This window comes from Anolis carolinensis, unplaced genomic scaffold, assembly GCF_035594765.1.
Source record: "Anolis carolinensis isolate JA03-04 unplaced genomic scaffold, rAnoCar3.1.pri scaffold_24, whole genome shotgun sequence".
NCBI lineage: Eukaryota > Metazoa > Chordata > Lepidosauria > Squamata > Dactyloidae > Anolis > Anolis carolinensis.
In genome coordinates this window covers 758,354-776,785 of record NW_026943833.1, presented here as the reverse complement: position 1 = coordinate 776,785, position 18,432 = coordinate 758,354, and the positions used below count along the sequence as shown (strand labels likewise).

The following is an 18,432-nucleotide window of genomic DNA, read 5'->3' as shown; positions in this document are numbered from 1 at the left end:
CCTATGCAAGCCCCGCCCTCTTGGGAGTGTGCTAAGAGGCAACAGCTATAATTTATGCAAGCCCCGCCCCCTTGGAAGGAGAAATACGGTCTCTACCAACCTGAAAGAAGAGGATGATCCATAATTTATGCAGGCTCCGCCCCTTTCTGTGGGCCTATCGGAAGACGGGTTAAGGAACCTAATTTCCTATGCAGGCTCCGCCCCTTACTGCGGACGAATCGGAAGACTCAAGAAGAGGGGAGGAGCCTAATTATCTATGCAGGCCCCGCCCCTTGGGGTTGTGGACTTCTCTGAGGCTTCAAATCCAGGCCTAAAAGGACTAGGCCGCAAGGCTTCGCTGAGGTCAACTAGGCCTCGAATTTCAGTCAAGAGAGACTAGGCCTCAAAGTTGGGCCTGAGGAGAACGAGGCTGAAAAGGTGAGTGGAGAACTAGGCCCCGGATTCACTCCCAAAAGGCTTTGGCTTCAAGTCCAGGCCAAGAAAGACTAGGCCTCAAGTTCTGATCTGAGGGAAACTGGGCCTGGAATAGGCCTCAAATCCAGGCCAAGAAGAACTAGGCCGCAAGGCTTCGCTGAGAGAAAACTAGGCCTCAAATTTAGTCAATAACTAGGCCTGGAAATCACTCCCAAAAGACTAGGCCGCAAGGCTTCGCTGAGAGAAAACTAGGCCTCAAATTTAGTCAATAACTAGGCCTGGAAATCACTCCCAAAAGACTAGGCCTCAAGGCTTTGCTGAGGGAAAACTAGGCCTGGAAATCACCCTGAAAAAGACTAGGCCGCAAGGCTTCGATGAAGTAAACTAGGCCTCGAATTCAAGCCTAAAAAGACTAGGCCGCAAGGCTTTGCTGAGGGAAAACTAGGCCTGGAAATCACCCTGAAAAAGACTAGGCCGCAAGGCTTCGATGAAGTAAACTAGGCCTCGAATTCAAGCCTAAAAAGACTAGGCCTCAAGGCTTTGCTGAGGGAAAACTAGGCCTGGAAATCACCCTGAAAAAGACTAGGCCGCAAGGCTTCGATGAAGTAAACTAGGCCTCGAATTCAAGCCTAAAAAGACTAGGCCGCAAGGCTTTGCTGAGGGAAAACTAGGCCTGGAAATCACCCTGAAAAAGACTAGGCCTCAAGGCTTCGATGAAGTAAACTAGGCCTCGAATTCAAGCCTAAAAAGACTAGGCCGCAAGGCTTTGCTGAGGGAAAACTAGGCCTGGAAATCACCCTGAAAAAGACTAGGCCTCAAGGCTTCGATGAAGTAAACTAGGCCTCGAATTCAAGCCTAAAAAGACTAGGCCGCAAGGCTTTGCTGAGGGAAAACTAGGCCTGGAAATCACCCTGAAAAAGACTAGGCCTCAAGGCTTCGATGAAGTAAACTAGGCCTCGAATTCAGGCCAAGTTCTTATCTGAGGGAAACCGGGCCTGGAATAGGCCTCAAATCCAGGCCTCAAAGGACTAGGCCTCAAGGCTTCGCTGAGAGAAAACTAGGCCTCAAATTTAGTCAATAACTAGGCCTGGAAATCCCTCCCAAAAGGACTAGGCCTCAAATCCAGGCCTCAAAGGACTAGGCCTCAAGGCGTCTCTGAGGGAAAACTAGGCCTCAAATCCAGTTTGAGTAAGACTAGGCCTCAAAGCTGAGGGAAACTAGGCCTGGAAATCCCTCCCAAAAGGACTAGGCCTCAAGTCCAGGCCAAGAAGAACTAGGCCTCAAGTTCTGATCTGAGGGAAACCGGGCCTGGAATAGGCCTCAAATCCAGGCCAAGAAGAACTAGGCCTCAAGTTCTGATCTGAGGGAAACCGGGCCTGGAATAGGCCTCAAATCCAGGCCTTAAAGGACTAGGCCTCAAGGCTTCACTGAGAGAAAACTAGGCCTCAAATTTAGTCAATAACTAGGCCTGGAAATCACTCCCAAAAGGACTAGGCCTCAAGGCTTCTCTGAGAGAAAGTAGGCCTCAAAGTTTGGTCACGAAGAAGGACTAGGCCTGGAAATTACTCCCAAAACGACTAGGCCTCAAGGCCTCTCTGAAGGAGACTAGGCCTCAAAGTTTGGTCACGAAGAAATACTAGGACTTCCCCAAGGACTAGGCCTCAAACCCAGGCGAAGAAAGACTAGGCCTCAAGGCTTCACTGAGGGAAACTAGGCCTCAAATCCAGGCCTAAAAGGACTAGGCCTCAAGGCTTATCTGAAGGAAACTAGGCCTCGAATTTCAGTCAAGAGCCTAAAAGGACTAGGCCTCAAGGCTTTTCTGAGGTAAACTAGGCCTCAAATCCAGGCCTAAAAGGACTAGGCCGCAAGGCTTCTCTGAGGTAAACTAGGCCTCAAATTAAGGCCCAAAAAGACTAGGCCGCAAGGCTTTGCTGAGGGAAAATAGGCCTCAAATTCAGTTCAAGAAACACTAGGCCTCACGGCTTCATTGACGGAAACTAGGCCTCAAATTCAGGCTAAAAACGTCAAGGCCTCTGAGGGAAAACTAGGCCTCAAAGTTTGGTCAATAACTAGGCCTCGAATTCAGGCCAAGGAGAACTAGGCCTCAAGGCTTCGCCAAGGGAAACTAGGCCTGGAAATCACTCCCAAAAGGACTAGGCCTCGAGGCTTCTCTGAGAAACTAGGCCTCAAATTCAGGCCAAGAAAGACTAGGCCTCAAGGCTCTTTGAGGGAAACTAGGCCTGAAAATCACTCTGAAAAAGACTAGGCCTCAAGGCCTCTCTGAAGGAGACTAGGCCTCAAAGTTTGGTCACGAAGAAATACTAGGACTCCTGCAAGGACTAGGCCTCAAACCCAGGCCAAGAAAGACTAGGCCTCAAGGCTTCTCTGAGGGAAACCAGGCCTGGAAATCACTCCGAAAAAGACTAGGCCTCAAGGCCTCTCTGAAGGAAAACTCCCAAAAGGCTTTCCTGAGGAAGGATAGGCCTCAAAGTTTGGTAAAGAAGGCCTGGAAATTGCTCTCAAAAGGACTAGGCCTCGAGGCTTTGCTGAAGTAAACTAGGCCTCAAATCCAGGCCTAAAAGGACTAGGCCTCAAGGCTTCGATGAAGTAAACTAGGCCTCGAATTCAGGCCTAAAAAGACTAGGCCTCAAGGCTTCGATGAAGTAAACTAGGCCTCGAATTCAGGCCTAAAAAGACTAGGCCTCAAGACTTCGATGAAGTAAACTAGGCCTCAAATCCAGACCAAAAAGACTAGGCCGCAAGGCTTCGATGAAGTAAACTAGGCCTCGAATTCAGGCCTAAAAGGACTAGGCCTCAAGGCTTCGATGAAGTTAAACTAGGCCTCAAATCCAGACCAAAAAAGACTAGGCCGCAAGGCTTCGATGAAGTAAACTAGGCCTCGAATTCAGGCCTAAAAGGACTAGGCCTCAAGGCTTCGATGAAGTAAACTAGGCCTCAAATCCAGACCAAAAAAGACTAGGCCGCAAGGCTTCGATGAAGTAAACTAGGCCTCAAATTCAAGCCTAAAAGGACTAGGCCTCAAGGCTTTGCTGAAGTAAACTAGGCCTCGAATCCAGACCAAAAACGACTAGGCCTCAGAGACATAATTTATGCAGGCCCCGCCCCTTGGATTTGCCTATCGGGAGAGACGAGGTCATTACCTATGCAAGCCCCGCCCCCGTGGAGGCGGTGACAACGGGGAATTGAGCTAATTTATGCAGGCCCCGCCCCTTCCTCGGATCGACTTACCTACCGTTGTTGGTGTGGAGATCCATAATTTATGCGGGAGAAGGAAGGGGAGGAGCCTAATTACCTATGCAAGCCCCGCCTCCGGGCCCTGAGGAAATACTAGGCCTCGAACCCGGGCCGCAAAAGGCCGGATTCCAAGATGGCGGACCTGGAGGCGGTGCTGGCGGACGTGAGCTATTTGATGGCCATGGAGAAGAGCCGCGGTCGCCGTGGAGACGACCCGCCTGGCCCCGCCCTTTTCCGTGGAGAGGCCGGAAGGCCCCGCCCCTCCCCGAGGCCTGGTAAATATTCAATATTATTATTATTATTATTATTATTATTATTATAAGATTATTTTCTATTATTATTATTATTCTCATATTTATGATAATACTATAATATTATATTATAATTATATTGTTATATTATTATTGTATTACTGTAATATTATTATATTATTGTAGCATATTACTATATTATATAATATTATTTTATATGATGGTTAGAGTTTATTATATAATAGGATAATCATATTACTATGTTATATATTATTATTTTATACGATGGTTATATTATTATTATATTATTTTATCCCCGAGGCCTGGTAAATATTCAATATATTATTATTATTATTATTATTATTATAGGATTATTTTCTATTATTATTATTATTATTATTATTATTATTATAGGATTATTTTCTATTATTATTATTATTCTCATATTTATGATAACACTATAATATTATATTATAATTATATTGTTATATTATTATTGTATTACTGTAATATTATTATATTATTGTAGCATATTACTATATTATATAATATTATTTTATATGATGGTTATATTATTAGTTTATTATATGATAGGATAATCATATTACTATGTTATATATTATTATTTTATATGATGGTTATATTATTATTATTATTATATTATATTATCCCCGAGGCCTGGTAAATATTCAATATATTATTATTAATATTATTATTATTATAGGATTATTATCTATTATTATTATTATTCTCATATTTATTATAATACTATAATATTATATTATAATTATATTGTTATATTATTATTGTATTACTGTAATATTATTATATTATTGTAGCATACTACTATATTATATATTATTATTTTATATGATGGTTATATTATTATTATATTATATTATCCCCGAGGCCTGGTAAATATTCAATATATTATTATTATTATTATTATTATTATTATTATTATTATTATAGGATTATTTTCTATTATTATTATTATTCTCATATTTATTATAATACTATAATATTATATTATAATTATATTGTTATATTATTATTGTATTACTGTAATATTATTATATTATTGTAGCATATTACTATATTATATAATATTATTTTATATGATGGTTATATTATTAGAGTTTATTGTATGATAGGATAATCATATTACTATGTTATATATTATTATTTTATATGATGGTTATATTATTATTATATTATATTATCCCCGAGGCCTGGTAAATATTCAATATATTATTATTATTATTATTATTATTATTATTATTATTATTATAGGATTATTTTCTATTTATTATTATTCTCATATTTATTATAATACTATAATATTATATTTTAATATATTGTTATATTATTATTGTATTACTGTAATATTATTATATTATTGTAGCATACTACTATATTATATAATATTATTTTATATGATGGTTATATTATTAGAGTTTATTATATATCATATAATAAACTCTAATAATAATATAACCATCATATAAAATAATAATAATATAATCACATAATATAGTAATAATATGCAGTAATAATATAACAATATAATTATAATATAATATTATATGCAGTAATAATATAACAATATAATTATAATATAATATTATAATAGCGTACTAGTATAATCATATAATACACTATAATAATAATAATAATAATAATAATAATATAACCATCATATAAAATAATAATAATATAATCACATAATATCGTAATAATATGCAGTAATAATATAACAATATAATTATAATATAATATTATAATAGCATACTAGTATAATCATATAATACACTATAATAATAATAATAATATAACCATCATATAAAATAATAATAATATAATCATATAATATAGTAATAATATGCAGTAATAATATAACAATATAATTATAATATAATAATATAATAATAAAAATAATATATTCTGTATTATGATATATTTATTATATCTAATAAATTTATCATAATATATATCATTATATTGTGATACACATACCTACTATTATACACCTGACACACCTGAGACCAGTAAAACCATATATATTAAATGTATAAAAATCATATTTTTTTAAAATCATATTTTATTATTATATGCATTATATTAATAAATGATATTCAAATTATATTTTTTTTCCCAGTATTCGGAGTGTTATGCAAAGATATTTGGAAGAACGAGGAGAATCGACTTTCGACAAGGTTTTCAACCAGAAGATCGGTAAGTCGTTAATTTTCCTTAATTATTAAATTCATATAATTAAGAAATATATATATATCACATAATAAAAGTGTAAATGTGTAAACAGCTATAACTCCCACTACTGATGGTCCAGATCCAATTTTGTAGTAAACAATGTTTATTTTATATTTATTTATATAATATAATATATATTATTATTTTAGTATATTTTATTGCATTCTATATTTTATAAAACCTATGTTATGTTTTTTATTATATAATATATTTGCATTTTATTTTGTATTATAGTCATTATTTTGTGTATTATATCATTGTGGTATGTATTTATATAATATAATATATATTATTATTTTAGTATATTTTATTGCATTATATATTTTATAAAACCTATGTTATGTTTTTTTATTATATAATATATTCGCATTTTATTTTGTATTATAGTCATTATTTTGTGTATTATATCATTGTGGTATGTATTTATATAATATAATATATATTATTATTTTAGTATATTTTATTGCATTCTATATTTTATAAAACCTATGTTATGTTTTTTTATTATATAATATATTCGCATTTTATTTTGTATTATAGTCATTATTTTGTGTATTATATCATTGTGGTATGTATTTATATAATATAATATATATTATTATTTTAGTATATTTTATTGCATTCTATATTTTATAAAACCTATGTTATGTTTTTTATTATATAATATATTCGCATTTTATTTTGTATTATAGTCATTATTTTGTGTATTATATCATTGTGGTATGTATTTATATAATATAATATATATTATTATTTTAGTATATTTTATTGCATTCTATATTTTATTTCATGATACATCACAGAAAATAATATATTGTTTCATAATTGTATATTATATTATTATAATACATTTTTATTATATTGTATTACAATTATGTACTAATAGTTTATCAATCATATTTATTATATATATATATATATATATATATATATATATATATATATATAATAAAATAAATATGATATATATATGATTGATATATATATATATATACACACACATCATTATTTGAATTATTACATCATTGTATTATGTATTTATATAATATATATTATTATTTTGGTATATTTTATTATTATTACATTACATATTTTATTTTATGATACATCACAGAAAATAATATATTGTTTCATAATTGTATATTATATTATTATAATACATTTTTATTATATTGTATTACAATTATGTGCTAATAGTTTATCAATCATATTTATTTTATTATATATATATATATATATATATATATATATATTAAAATAAATATGATATATATATGATTGATATATATATATATATACACACACACATCATTATTTGAATTATTACATCATTGTATTATGTATTTATATAATATATATTATTATTTTGGTGTATTTTATTATTATTACATTACATATTTTATTTCATGATACATCACAGAAAATAATATATTGTTTCATAATTGTATATTATATTATTATAATATATTTTTATTATATTGTATTACAATTATGTACTAATAGTTTATCAATCATATTTATTTTATTATATATATATATATATATATATATATATATATATATATATATATATATTAAAATAAATATGATATATATATGATTGATATATATATATATATACACACACATCATTATTTGAATTATTACATCATTGTATTATGTATTTATATAATATATATTATTATTTTGGTGTATTTTATTATTATTACATTACATATTTTATTTCATGATACATCACAGAAAATAATATATTGTTTCATAATTGTATATTATATTATTATAATACATTTTTATTATATTGTATTACAATTATGTGCTAATAGTTTATCAATCATATTTATTTTATTATATATATATATATATATATATATATATATATATATATATATATATATATATAATAAAATAAATATGATATATATATGATTGATATATATATATATATACACACACATCATTATTTGAATTATTACATCATTGTATTATGTATTTATATAATATATATTATTATTTTGGTATATTTTATTATTATTACATTACATATTTTATTTTATGATACATCACAGAAAATAATATATTGTTTCGTAATTGTATATTATATTATTATAATACATTTTTATTATATTATATTACAATTATGTACTAATAGTTCATCAATCATATTTATTTTATTATATATATATATATATATATATATATATACACACACACACATCATTATTTGAATTATTACATCATTGTATTATGTATTTATGTAATATATATTATTATTTTGGTATGTTTTATTATTATTACATAAACTAATTATATTAATATAATTCTCCTATGGAGGAAAGAAGAGGTATATATATATATATATATATATTAATTGTATAAAAATAATATATATTGTATTATATTTATTATATCTAATAAATGTATCATAATATTATATTATGACACATACCTACTATTATACACCTGACACACCTGAGACCAGTAAAATCATATATATATATTATTTTATGATACACTTATTACATCGCAGTATATAATATATTATAATTATAGATTATATTATTATAGTACGTTTTTATTATATTACAATTTTGTACTAATAGTCTATCAATGATATTTATCTTTATTTTATATCATCATTTTATATTATATTATAATACATTTTTATTATATTACGATTTTGTCTATCAATATTTATTTTATATTTTATATATTATATATATATATATAATATATAATATATAAAATATAAAATAAATATTTTATTTTATATATATAATTTTATATATATATAATTTTTCTTAGGCTTTTTGCTGTTTAAAGAATTTTGCGAAAAGGATTTTGAGGAAGGAGTCGCTCAGATGAGGTTTTACGAGGCGGTAAATATATTATTATTATTATTATTATTATTATTATTATTATTATTTGTACAATCTATTAATATAATATTAATATAATTATAATATAATTAATATGCACATTATATTAGTATAATTTTCCTACGGAGAAAAGAAGAGGTCTTGTTGTTGTTGTTGTTGTTGTTGTTATTATTATTATTATTATTATTATTGTAGAATACTATTATCTAGTAATATAATATTAATATAATATAATATTTTATTAATATAATTTTCCTATGGAGGAAAGAAGAGGTCTTGTTGTTGTTATTATTATTATTATTATTATTATTATTATTATTGTAGAATACTATTATCTAGTAATATAATATTAATATAATTATAATATAATATTTTATTAATATAATTTTCCTATGGAGGAAAGAAGAGGTCTTGTTATGTATTATTATTATTATTATTATTATTATTATTATTATTATTATTTGTACAATCTATTAATATAATATTAATATAATTATAATATAATTAATATGCTCATTATATTAATATAATTTTCCTACGGAGAAAAGAAGAGGTCTTGTTGTTGTTGTTGTTGTTATTATTATTATTATTATTATTATTATTATTATTATTGTAGAATACTTTTATCTAGTAATATAATATTAATATTAATATAATATTAATATAATTATAATATAATTAATATGCTAATTGTGTTAATATATTTTTCCCATGAAGAAAAGGTCTTGTTGTTATGTCATTATTATTATTATTATTATTATTATTATTATTATTATTATTATTATTATTATTAATATAATATACTAATTTTATTAAAATAATTTTGCTATGTAGAAAAGTTCTTGTTATTTATGTCATTATTATTATTATTATTATTTGTAGAATATTATTATCTAGTAATATAATATTAATATAATTATAATATTACTAATTTTATTAATATAATTTTCCTATGAAGAAAAGTTCTTGTTATATTATTATTATTATTATTATTATTATTATTATTATTATTATTATTTGTAGAATACTTTTATCTAGTAATAGAATATTAATATAATTATAATATAATATACTAATTCTATTAAAATAATTTTGCTATGTAGAAAAGTTCTTGTTATTATGTCATTATTATTATTATTTGTAGAATACTTTTATCTAGTAATAGAATATTAATATAATTATAATATAATATACTAATTCTATTAAAATAATTTTGCTATGTAGAAAAGTTCTTGTTATTATGTCATTATTATTATTATTTGTAGAATACTATTATCTAGTAATAGAATATTAATATAATTATAATATAATATACTAATTCTATTAAAATAATTTTGCTATGTAGAAAAGTTCTTGTTATTATGTCATTATTATTATTATTTGTAGAATACTATTATCTAGTAATAGAATATTAATATAATTATAATATAATATACTAATTCTATTAAAATAATTTTGCTATGTAGAAAAGTTCTTGTTATTATGTCATTATTATTATTATTTGTAGAATACTATTATCTAGTAATAGAATATTAATATAATTATAATATAATATACTAATTCTATTAAAATAATTTTGCTATGTAGAAAAGTTCTTGTTATTATGTCATTATTATTATTATTATTATTTGTAGAATACTATTATCTAATAATATAATATTAATATAATTATAATATAATATACTAATTTTATTAATATAATTTTCCTATGAAGAAAAGTTCTTGTTATATTATTATTATTATTATTATTATTATTAATATTATTATTAATATTATTTGTAGAATACTATTATTTAGTAATATAATATTAATATAATTATAATAATTTTATTATTATTATTATATTAAAATAATTTTGCTATGTAGAAAAGTTCTTGTTATTATGTCATTATTATTATTATTATTATTATTTGTAGAATACTTTTATCTAGTAATTATAATATATTCTAATGTTATTAAAATAATTTTCCTACGAAGAAAAGGTCTTGTTATGTCATTATTATTATTATTATTATTATTATTATTATTATTTATAGAATACTTTTATCTAGTAATATAATATTAATATAATACTATTCTCTCGTAATATATTAATATAATGATAATATAATTAATATACTAATTATATTAATATAATTCTCCTATGGAGGAAAGAAGAGGTATTATTATTATTATTATTATTATTATTATTATTATTATTATTATTTATAGATACTTTTATCTAGTAACATAATATTAATATAATACTATTCTCTCGTAATATATTAATATCATGATAATATAATTAATATACTAATTATATTAATATAATTCTCCTATGGATTAAAGAAGAGGTATTATTATTATTATTATTATTATTATTAATAGAATACTTTTATCTAGTAACATAATATTAATATAATACTATTCTCTCGTAATATATTAATATCATGATAATATAATTAATGTACTAATTATATTAATATAATTCTATGGATTAAAGTATTATTATTATTATTATTATTATTATTATTATTATTTATAGAATACTTTTATCTAGTAATATAATATTAATATAATACTATTCTCTCGTAATATATTAATATCATGATAATATAATTAATATACTAATTATATTAATATAATTCTCCTATGGAGGAAAGAAGAGGTATTATTATTATTATTATTATTATTATTATTATTATTAATAGAATACTTTTATCTAGTAATATAATATTAATATAATACTATTCTCTCGTAATATATTAATATAATGATAATATAATTAATATACTAATTATATTAATATAATTCTATGGATTAAAGTATTATTATTATTATTATTATTATTATTATTATTATTTATAGAATACTTTTATCTAGTAATATAATATTAATATAATACTATTCTCTCGTAATATATTAATATCATGATAATATAATTAATATACTAATTATATTAATATAATTCTCCTATGGAGGAAAGAAGAGGTATTATTATTATTATTATTATTATTATTATTATTATTTATAGAATACTTTTATCTAGTAATATAATATTAATATAATACTATTCTCTCGTAATATATTAATATAATGATAATATAATTAATATACTAATTATATTAATATAATTCTCCTATGGAGGAAAGAAGAGGTATTATTATTATTATTATTATTATTATTATTATTATTTATAGATACTTTTATCTAGTAACATAATATTAATATAATACTATTCTCTCGTAATATATTAATATCATGATAATATAATTAATATACTAATTATATTAATATAATTCTCCTATGGATTAAAGAAGAGGTATTATTATTATTATTATTATTATTATTAATAGAATACTTTTATCTAGTAACATAATATTAATATAATACTATTCTCTCGTAATATATTAATATCATGATAATATAATTAATGTACTAATTATATTAATATAATTCTATGGATTAAAGTATTATTATTATTATTATTATTATTATTATTATTATTTATAGAATACTTTTATCTAGTAATATAATATTAATATAATACTATTCTCTCGTAATATATTAATATCATGATAATATAATTAATATACTAATTATATTAATATAATTCTCCTATGGAGGAAAGAAGAGGTATTATTATTATTATTATTATTATTATTATTATTATTATTAATAGAATACTTTTATCTAGTAATATAATATTAATATAATACTATTCTCTCGTAATATATTAATATCATGATAATATAATTAATGTACTAATTATATTAATATAATTCTATGGATTAAAGTATTATTATTATTATTATTATTATTATTATTATTATTTATAGAATACTTTTATCTAGTAATATAATATTAATATAATACTATTCTCTCGTAATATATTAATATCATGATAATATAATTAATATACTAATTATATTAATATAATTCTCCTATGGAGGAAAGAAGAGGTATTATTATTATTATTATTATTATTATTATTATTATTATTTATAGAATACTTTTATCTAGTAATATAATATTAATATAATACTATTCTCTCGTAATATATTAATATAATGATAATATAATTAATATACTAATTATATTAATATAATTCTCCTATGGAGGAAAGAAGAGGTATTATTATTATTATTATTATTATTATTATTATTATTTATAGATACTTTTATCTAGTAACATAATATTAATATAATACTATTCTCTCGTAATATATTAATATCATGATAATATAATTAATATACTAATTATATTAATATAATTCTCCTATGGATTAAAGAAGAGGTATTATTATTATTATTATTATTATTATTAATAGAATACTTTTATCTAGTAACATAATATTAATATAATACTATTCTCTCGTAATATATTAATATCATGATAATATAATTAATGTACTAATTATATTAATATAATTCTATGGATTAAAGTATTATTATTATTATTATTATTATTATTATTATTATTTATAGAATACTTTTATCTAGTAATATAATATTAATATAATACTATTCTCTCGTAATATATTAATATCATGATAATATAATTAATATACTAATTATATTAATATAATTCTCCTATGGAGGAAAGAAGAGGTATTATTATTATTATTATTATTATTATTATTATTATTAATAGAATACTTTTATCTAGTAATATAATATTAATATAATACTATTCTCTCGTAATATATTAATATCATGATAATATAATTAATGTACTAATTATATTAATATAATTCTATGGATTAAAGTATTATTATTATTATTATTATTATTATTATTATTATTTATAGAATACTTTTATCTAGTAATATAATATTAATATAATACTATTCTCTCGTAATATATTAATATCATGATAATATAATTAATATACTAATTATATTAATATAATTCTCCTATGGAGGAAAGAAGAGGTATTATTATTATTATTATTATTATTATTATTATTATTATTTATAGAATACTTTTATCTAGTAATATAATAGTGATATAATTTATATACTAATTATATTAATATAATTATAATATAATTAATATACTAATTATATTAATATAATTCTCCTATGGAGGAAAGAAGAGGTATTATTATTATTATTATTATTATTATTATTATTATTATTATTATTATTTATAGAATACTATTATCTAGTAATATAATAGTGATATAATTTATATACTAATTATATTAATATAATTATAATATAATTAATATACTAATTATATGAATATAATTCTCCTATGGATTAAAGAAGAGGTATTATTATTATTATTATTTTTATTATTATTTATAGAATACTTTTATTTAGTAACATAATATTAATATAATACTATTCTCTCGTAATATATTAATATCATGATAATATAATTAATATACTAATTAATATAATTCTCCTATGGATTAAAGAAGAGGTATTATTATTATTATTATTATTATTATTATTATTATTATTATTTATAGAATACTATTATCTAGTAATATAATAGTGATATACTATATAATTAATATACTCATTATATTAATATAATTATAATATAATTTACTCATTATATTAATGCAATTCCTTCTTTTCTTCCTTTCTCTCGTTCTATTCCCGGAAGCTAATTAATTAGATTAACGACCTGGGCGATTAGAGCAAAGCTCGTTGGCTAATTTCCCGAAATAAATAGTAATCCTGGGTTTAAATAGCTCTCACTTGATCTCTGTTGTTTACTCTCATTACCTATTTTTGCCTCTCCCTTAACCCTTTCCTACCCTTTTCTACATTATCTATTAATCGTAATTATATTTTAATGCATATTATATTCTAATAATAATATTAGAATATAATATGCATTAAAATATAATTACGATTAATAGATAATGTAGAAAAGGGTAGGAAAGGGTTAAGGGATAATATATTACAATTATATATATATATATATATCTCAAATTTTAATAATTTATATAATATATAATATAATATTAGAATATAATATGCATTAAAATATAATTACGATTAATATATAATGTAGAAAAGAGTAGGAAAGGGTTAAGGGATAATATATTACAATTATATATATATATAATTTTAATAATTATATATTATATAAAATATTAAAATTTGAGATATATATATATATATATATATATATATATATATAATTGTAATATATTATCCCTTATAATACTAGTAACCTTCTAGAAATAAATAGTAAATATACTTACTAATATATGTGGAATTTCCATGGCCCAGCCCACTGCTTCTCCCTTAACCCTTTCCTACCCTTTCCTATGGAGCACAGCAAACAGGAATTGCACTCAACTAATGTATATAATAATATTAACCTTCTAGAAATAAATCGTAAATATAATTATAAATATATTTGGAATTTGCATGGCCCAGCCCACTGCTTCTCCCTTAACCCTTTCCTACCCTTAATCTATATTAAATTTATCCAAGCTAATATATAATACTAGTAACCTTCTAGAAATAAATAGTAAATATAATTATTAATATTTGTGGAATTTGCATGGCCCCGCCCACTGCTTCTCCCTTAACCCTTTCCTACCCTTTCCTATGGAGCACAGCAAACAGGAATTGCACTCAACTAATGTATATAATAATATTAACCTTCTAGAAATAAATAGTAAATATAATTATAAATATATTTTGGAATTTGCATGGCCCCACCCACTGCCTCTCCCTTAACCCTTTCCTACCCTTTCCTATGGAGCACAGCAAACAGGAATTGCACTCAACTAATGTATATAATAATAGTAACTTTCTAGTAATAAATAGTAAATATAATTATAAATATATTTTGGAATTTGCATGGCCCCGCCCACTGCCTCTCCCTTAACCTTTTCCTAAAAATTTCAGATCAAAGAATTCGAGAAGATCTGCTCGGAGGAGGAGCGCCTGGTCCGCGGTCGCGAGATTTACAGCTCCTTCATCATGAAAGAGCTGCTCTCCTCCTCCCACGTAAGTACTTCCTGTCCAGACAGGAAGTGGGGACAGAGGTCACTTCCTGTTTCCTAAATATCTTTTTTTTCCCCCAGCCTTTTTCAAAGATGGCCGTCGGCCACGTCCAGACCCAACTGGCCAAGAAACAGGCCCCACCGAACCTTTTCCAGGTTATTATATTTCTATTATTATTATTATTATTATTATTATCTAATATTATTATTATTAGATTTTAAATTTAATATTATTATATTCTAATATTTATTACATTATTAGATTTTACACACATATATTCTAATACTATATAATTATACTTTAAATTAAATTAAACTATTATTATTATTATTATTATCTAATATTTTTATTATTAGATTTTAAATTTAATATTATTATATTTAATTTAATATTATTATATTCTAATATTTATTACATTATTAGATTTTACACACATATATTCTAATACTATATAATTATACTTTAAATTAAATTATATTATTATTATTATTATTATTATTATTATTATTATTATCTAATATTTTTATTATTAGATTTTAAATTTAATATTATTATATTTAATAATGTAATATTATTATATTCTAATATTTATTACATTATTAGATTTTACACACATATATTCTAATACTATATAATTATACTTTAAATTAAATTAAATTATTATTATTATTATTATTATTATTATTATCTAATATTTTTATTATTAGATTTTAAATTTATTATTATATTTAATAATTTAATATTATTATATTCTAATATTTATTACATTATTAGATTTTACACACATATATTCTAATACTATATAATTATACTTTAAATTAAATTAAATTATTATTATTATTATTATCTAATATTTTTATTATTAGATTTTAAATTTAATATTATTATATTTAATAATTTAATATTATTATATTCTAATATTTATTACATTATTAGATTTTACACACATATATTCTAATACTATATAATTATAAGAAACAGGCCCCACCGAACCTTTTCCAGGTTATTATATTTCTATTATTATTATTATTATTATCTAATATTTTTATTATTAGATTTTAAATTTAATATTATTATATTTAATAATTTAATATTATTATATTCTAATATTTATTACATTGTTAGATTTTACACACATATATTCTAATACTATATAATTATACTTTAAATTTCTTTTATTATTAGATTTTATTATTAATATATTCTAATATTATTTACTGTATTATTAGATTTTAGATATATATGTTAATATATTCTAATACTATATATTATTATACAATTTCTTTTATTACTATTATTTTCTAATTTTAATTTTAATATAGTACGTCATTATATTATATTATAATATAATTATAATTATATTATAATTAATACAATTATATAATATAATTAATATATATAATAATAATTATATATAATAATTATAATTATAATTATAATTAATAATTATATATAATTATAATATAATATAATTATATAATATATAATATGTATATAAGGTTCTTATATTTTAATATATCATATGTATTAATATATTATCATATTTTTGATGTATATGTTTTTATATTTAATATATTATCATATATATTATATTACTATATAATCATATATGTTTTAGATATATGTTTTATTATATTATAATTATTAAATTGGTGTATATATATATATATAAATTTAATTTCATTCATACTGTTATTAACGCGGTAGCAATATAAATTCATATAAATATAAATATATAATATATAAATGTATATATATATATAAATTTAATTTCATTCATACTGTTATTAACGCGGCAGCAATATAAATTCATATAAATATAAATAGATAATATATAAATGTATATTATATATATATATATATATAAATTTAATTTCATTCATACTGTTATTAACGCAATATAAATTCATATAAATATAAATATATCATATATAAATGTATATTATATATATATATATTAATTTAATTTCATTCATACTGTTATTAACGCGGCAGCAATATAAATTCATATAAATATAAATAGATAATATATAAATGTATATTATATATATATATATATATATAAATTTAATTTCATTCATACTGTTATTAACGCAATATAAATTCATATAAATATAAATATATCATATATAAATGTATATTATATATATATATATTAATTTAATTTCATTCATACTGTTATTAACGCAATATAAATTCATATAAATATAAATATATAATATATAAATGTATATTATTAATATATATATAGATAGATATAGATATAAATAAATAATAGGATTTATTTACTAAACGATATTAAAAACGGTATTAAATATGTATATTTTCCTTTTATTTTCAGCCCTATTTGGAGGAAATCTGCGACAGCCTTCGAGGGAAAATATTCGAAATGTTTCTGGAAAGGTTG

The 18,432-nt window shown here is 22.4% G+C and overlaps 1 protein-coding gene across 3 annotated transcripts in view; it reads left to right on the top strand.

The window, feature by feature from the left end:
* Nucleotides 1-3,300: 3,300 nt before the first annotated feature.
* Nucleotides 3,301-18,432, top strand: part of grk3 (G protein-coupled receptor kinase 3) — a 49,811-nt gene continuing 34,679 nt past the window's right edge. Inside the window, exons 1-6 of one of the 3 annotated variants that reach the window (XM_062966576.1) lie at nucleotides 3,301-3,944; nucleotides 6,079-6,155; nucleotides 8,994-9,067; nucleotides 15,927-16,028; nucleotides 16,106-16,180; nucleotides 18,367-18,428. In XM_062966576.1, coding sequence (XP_062822646.1) covers nucleotides 3,730-3,944; nucleotides 6,079-6,155; nucleotides 8,994-9,067; nucleotides 15,927-16,028; nucleotides 16,106-16,180; nucleotides 18,367-18,428 — 605 coding nt within the window. In that variant the 5' untranslated portion in view covers nucleotides 3,301-3,729. The remainder of the gene's footprint in view (nucleotides 3,945-6,078; nucleotides 6,156-8,993; nucleotides 9,068-15,926; nucleotides 16,029-16,105; nucleotides 16,181-18,366; nucleotides 18,429-18,432) is intronic. The other 2 variants (XM_062966577.1, XM_062966578.1) reach the window with 2 other exon arrangements.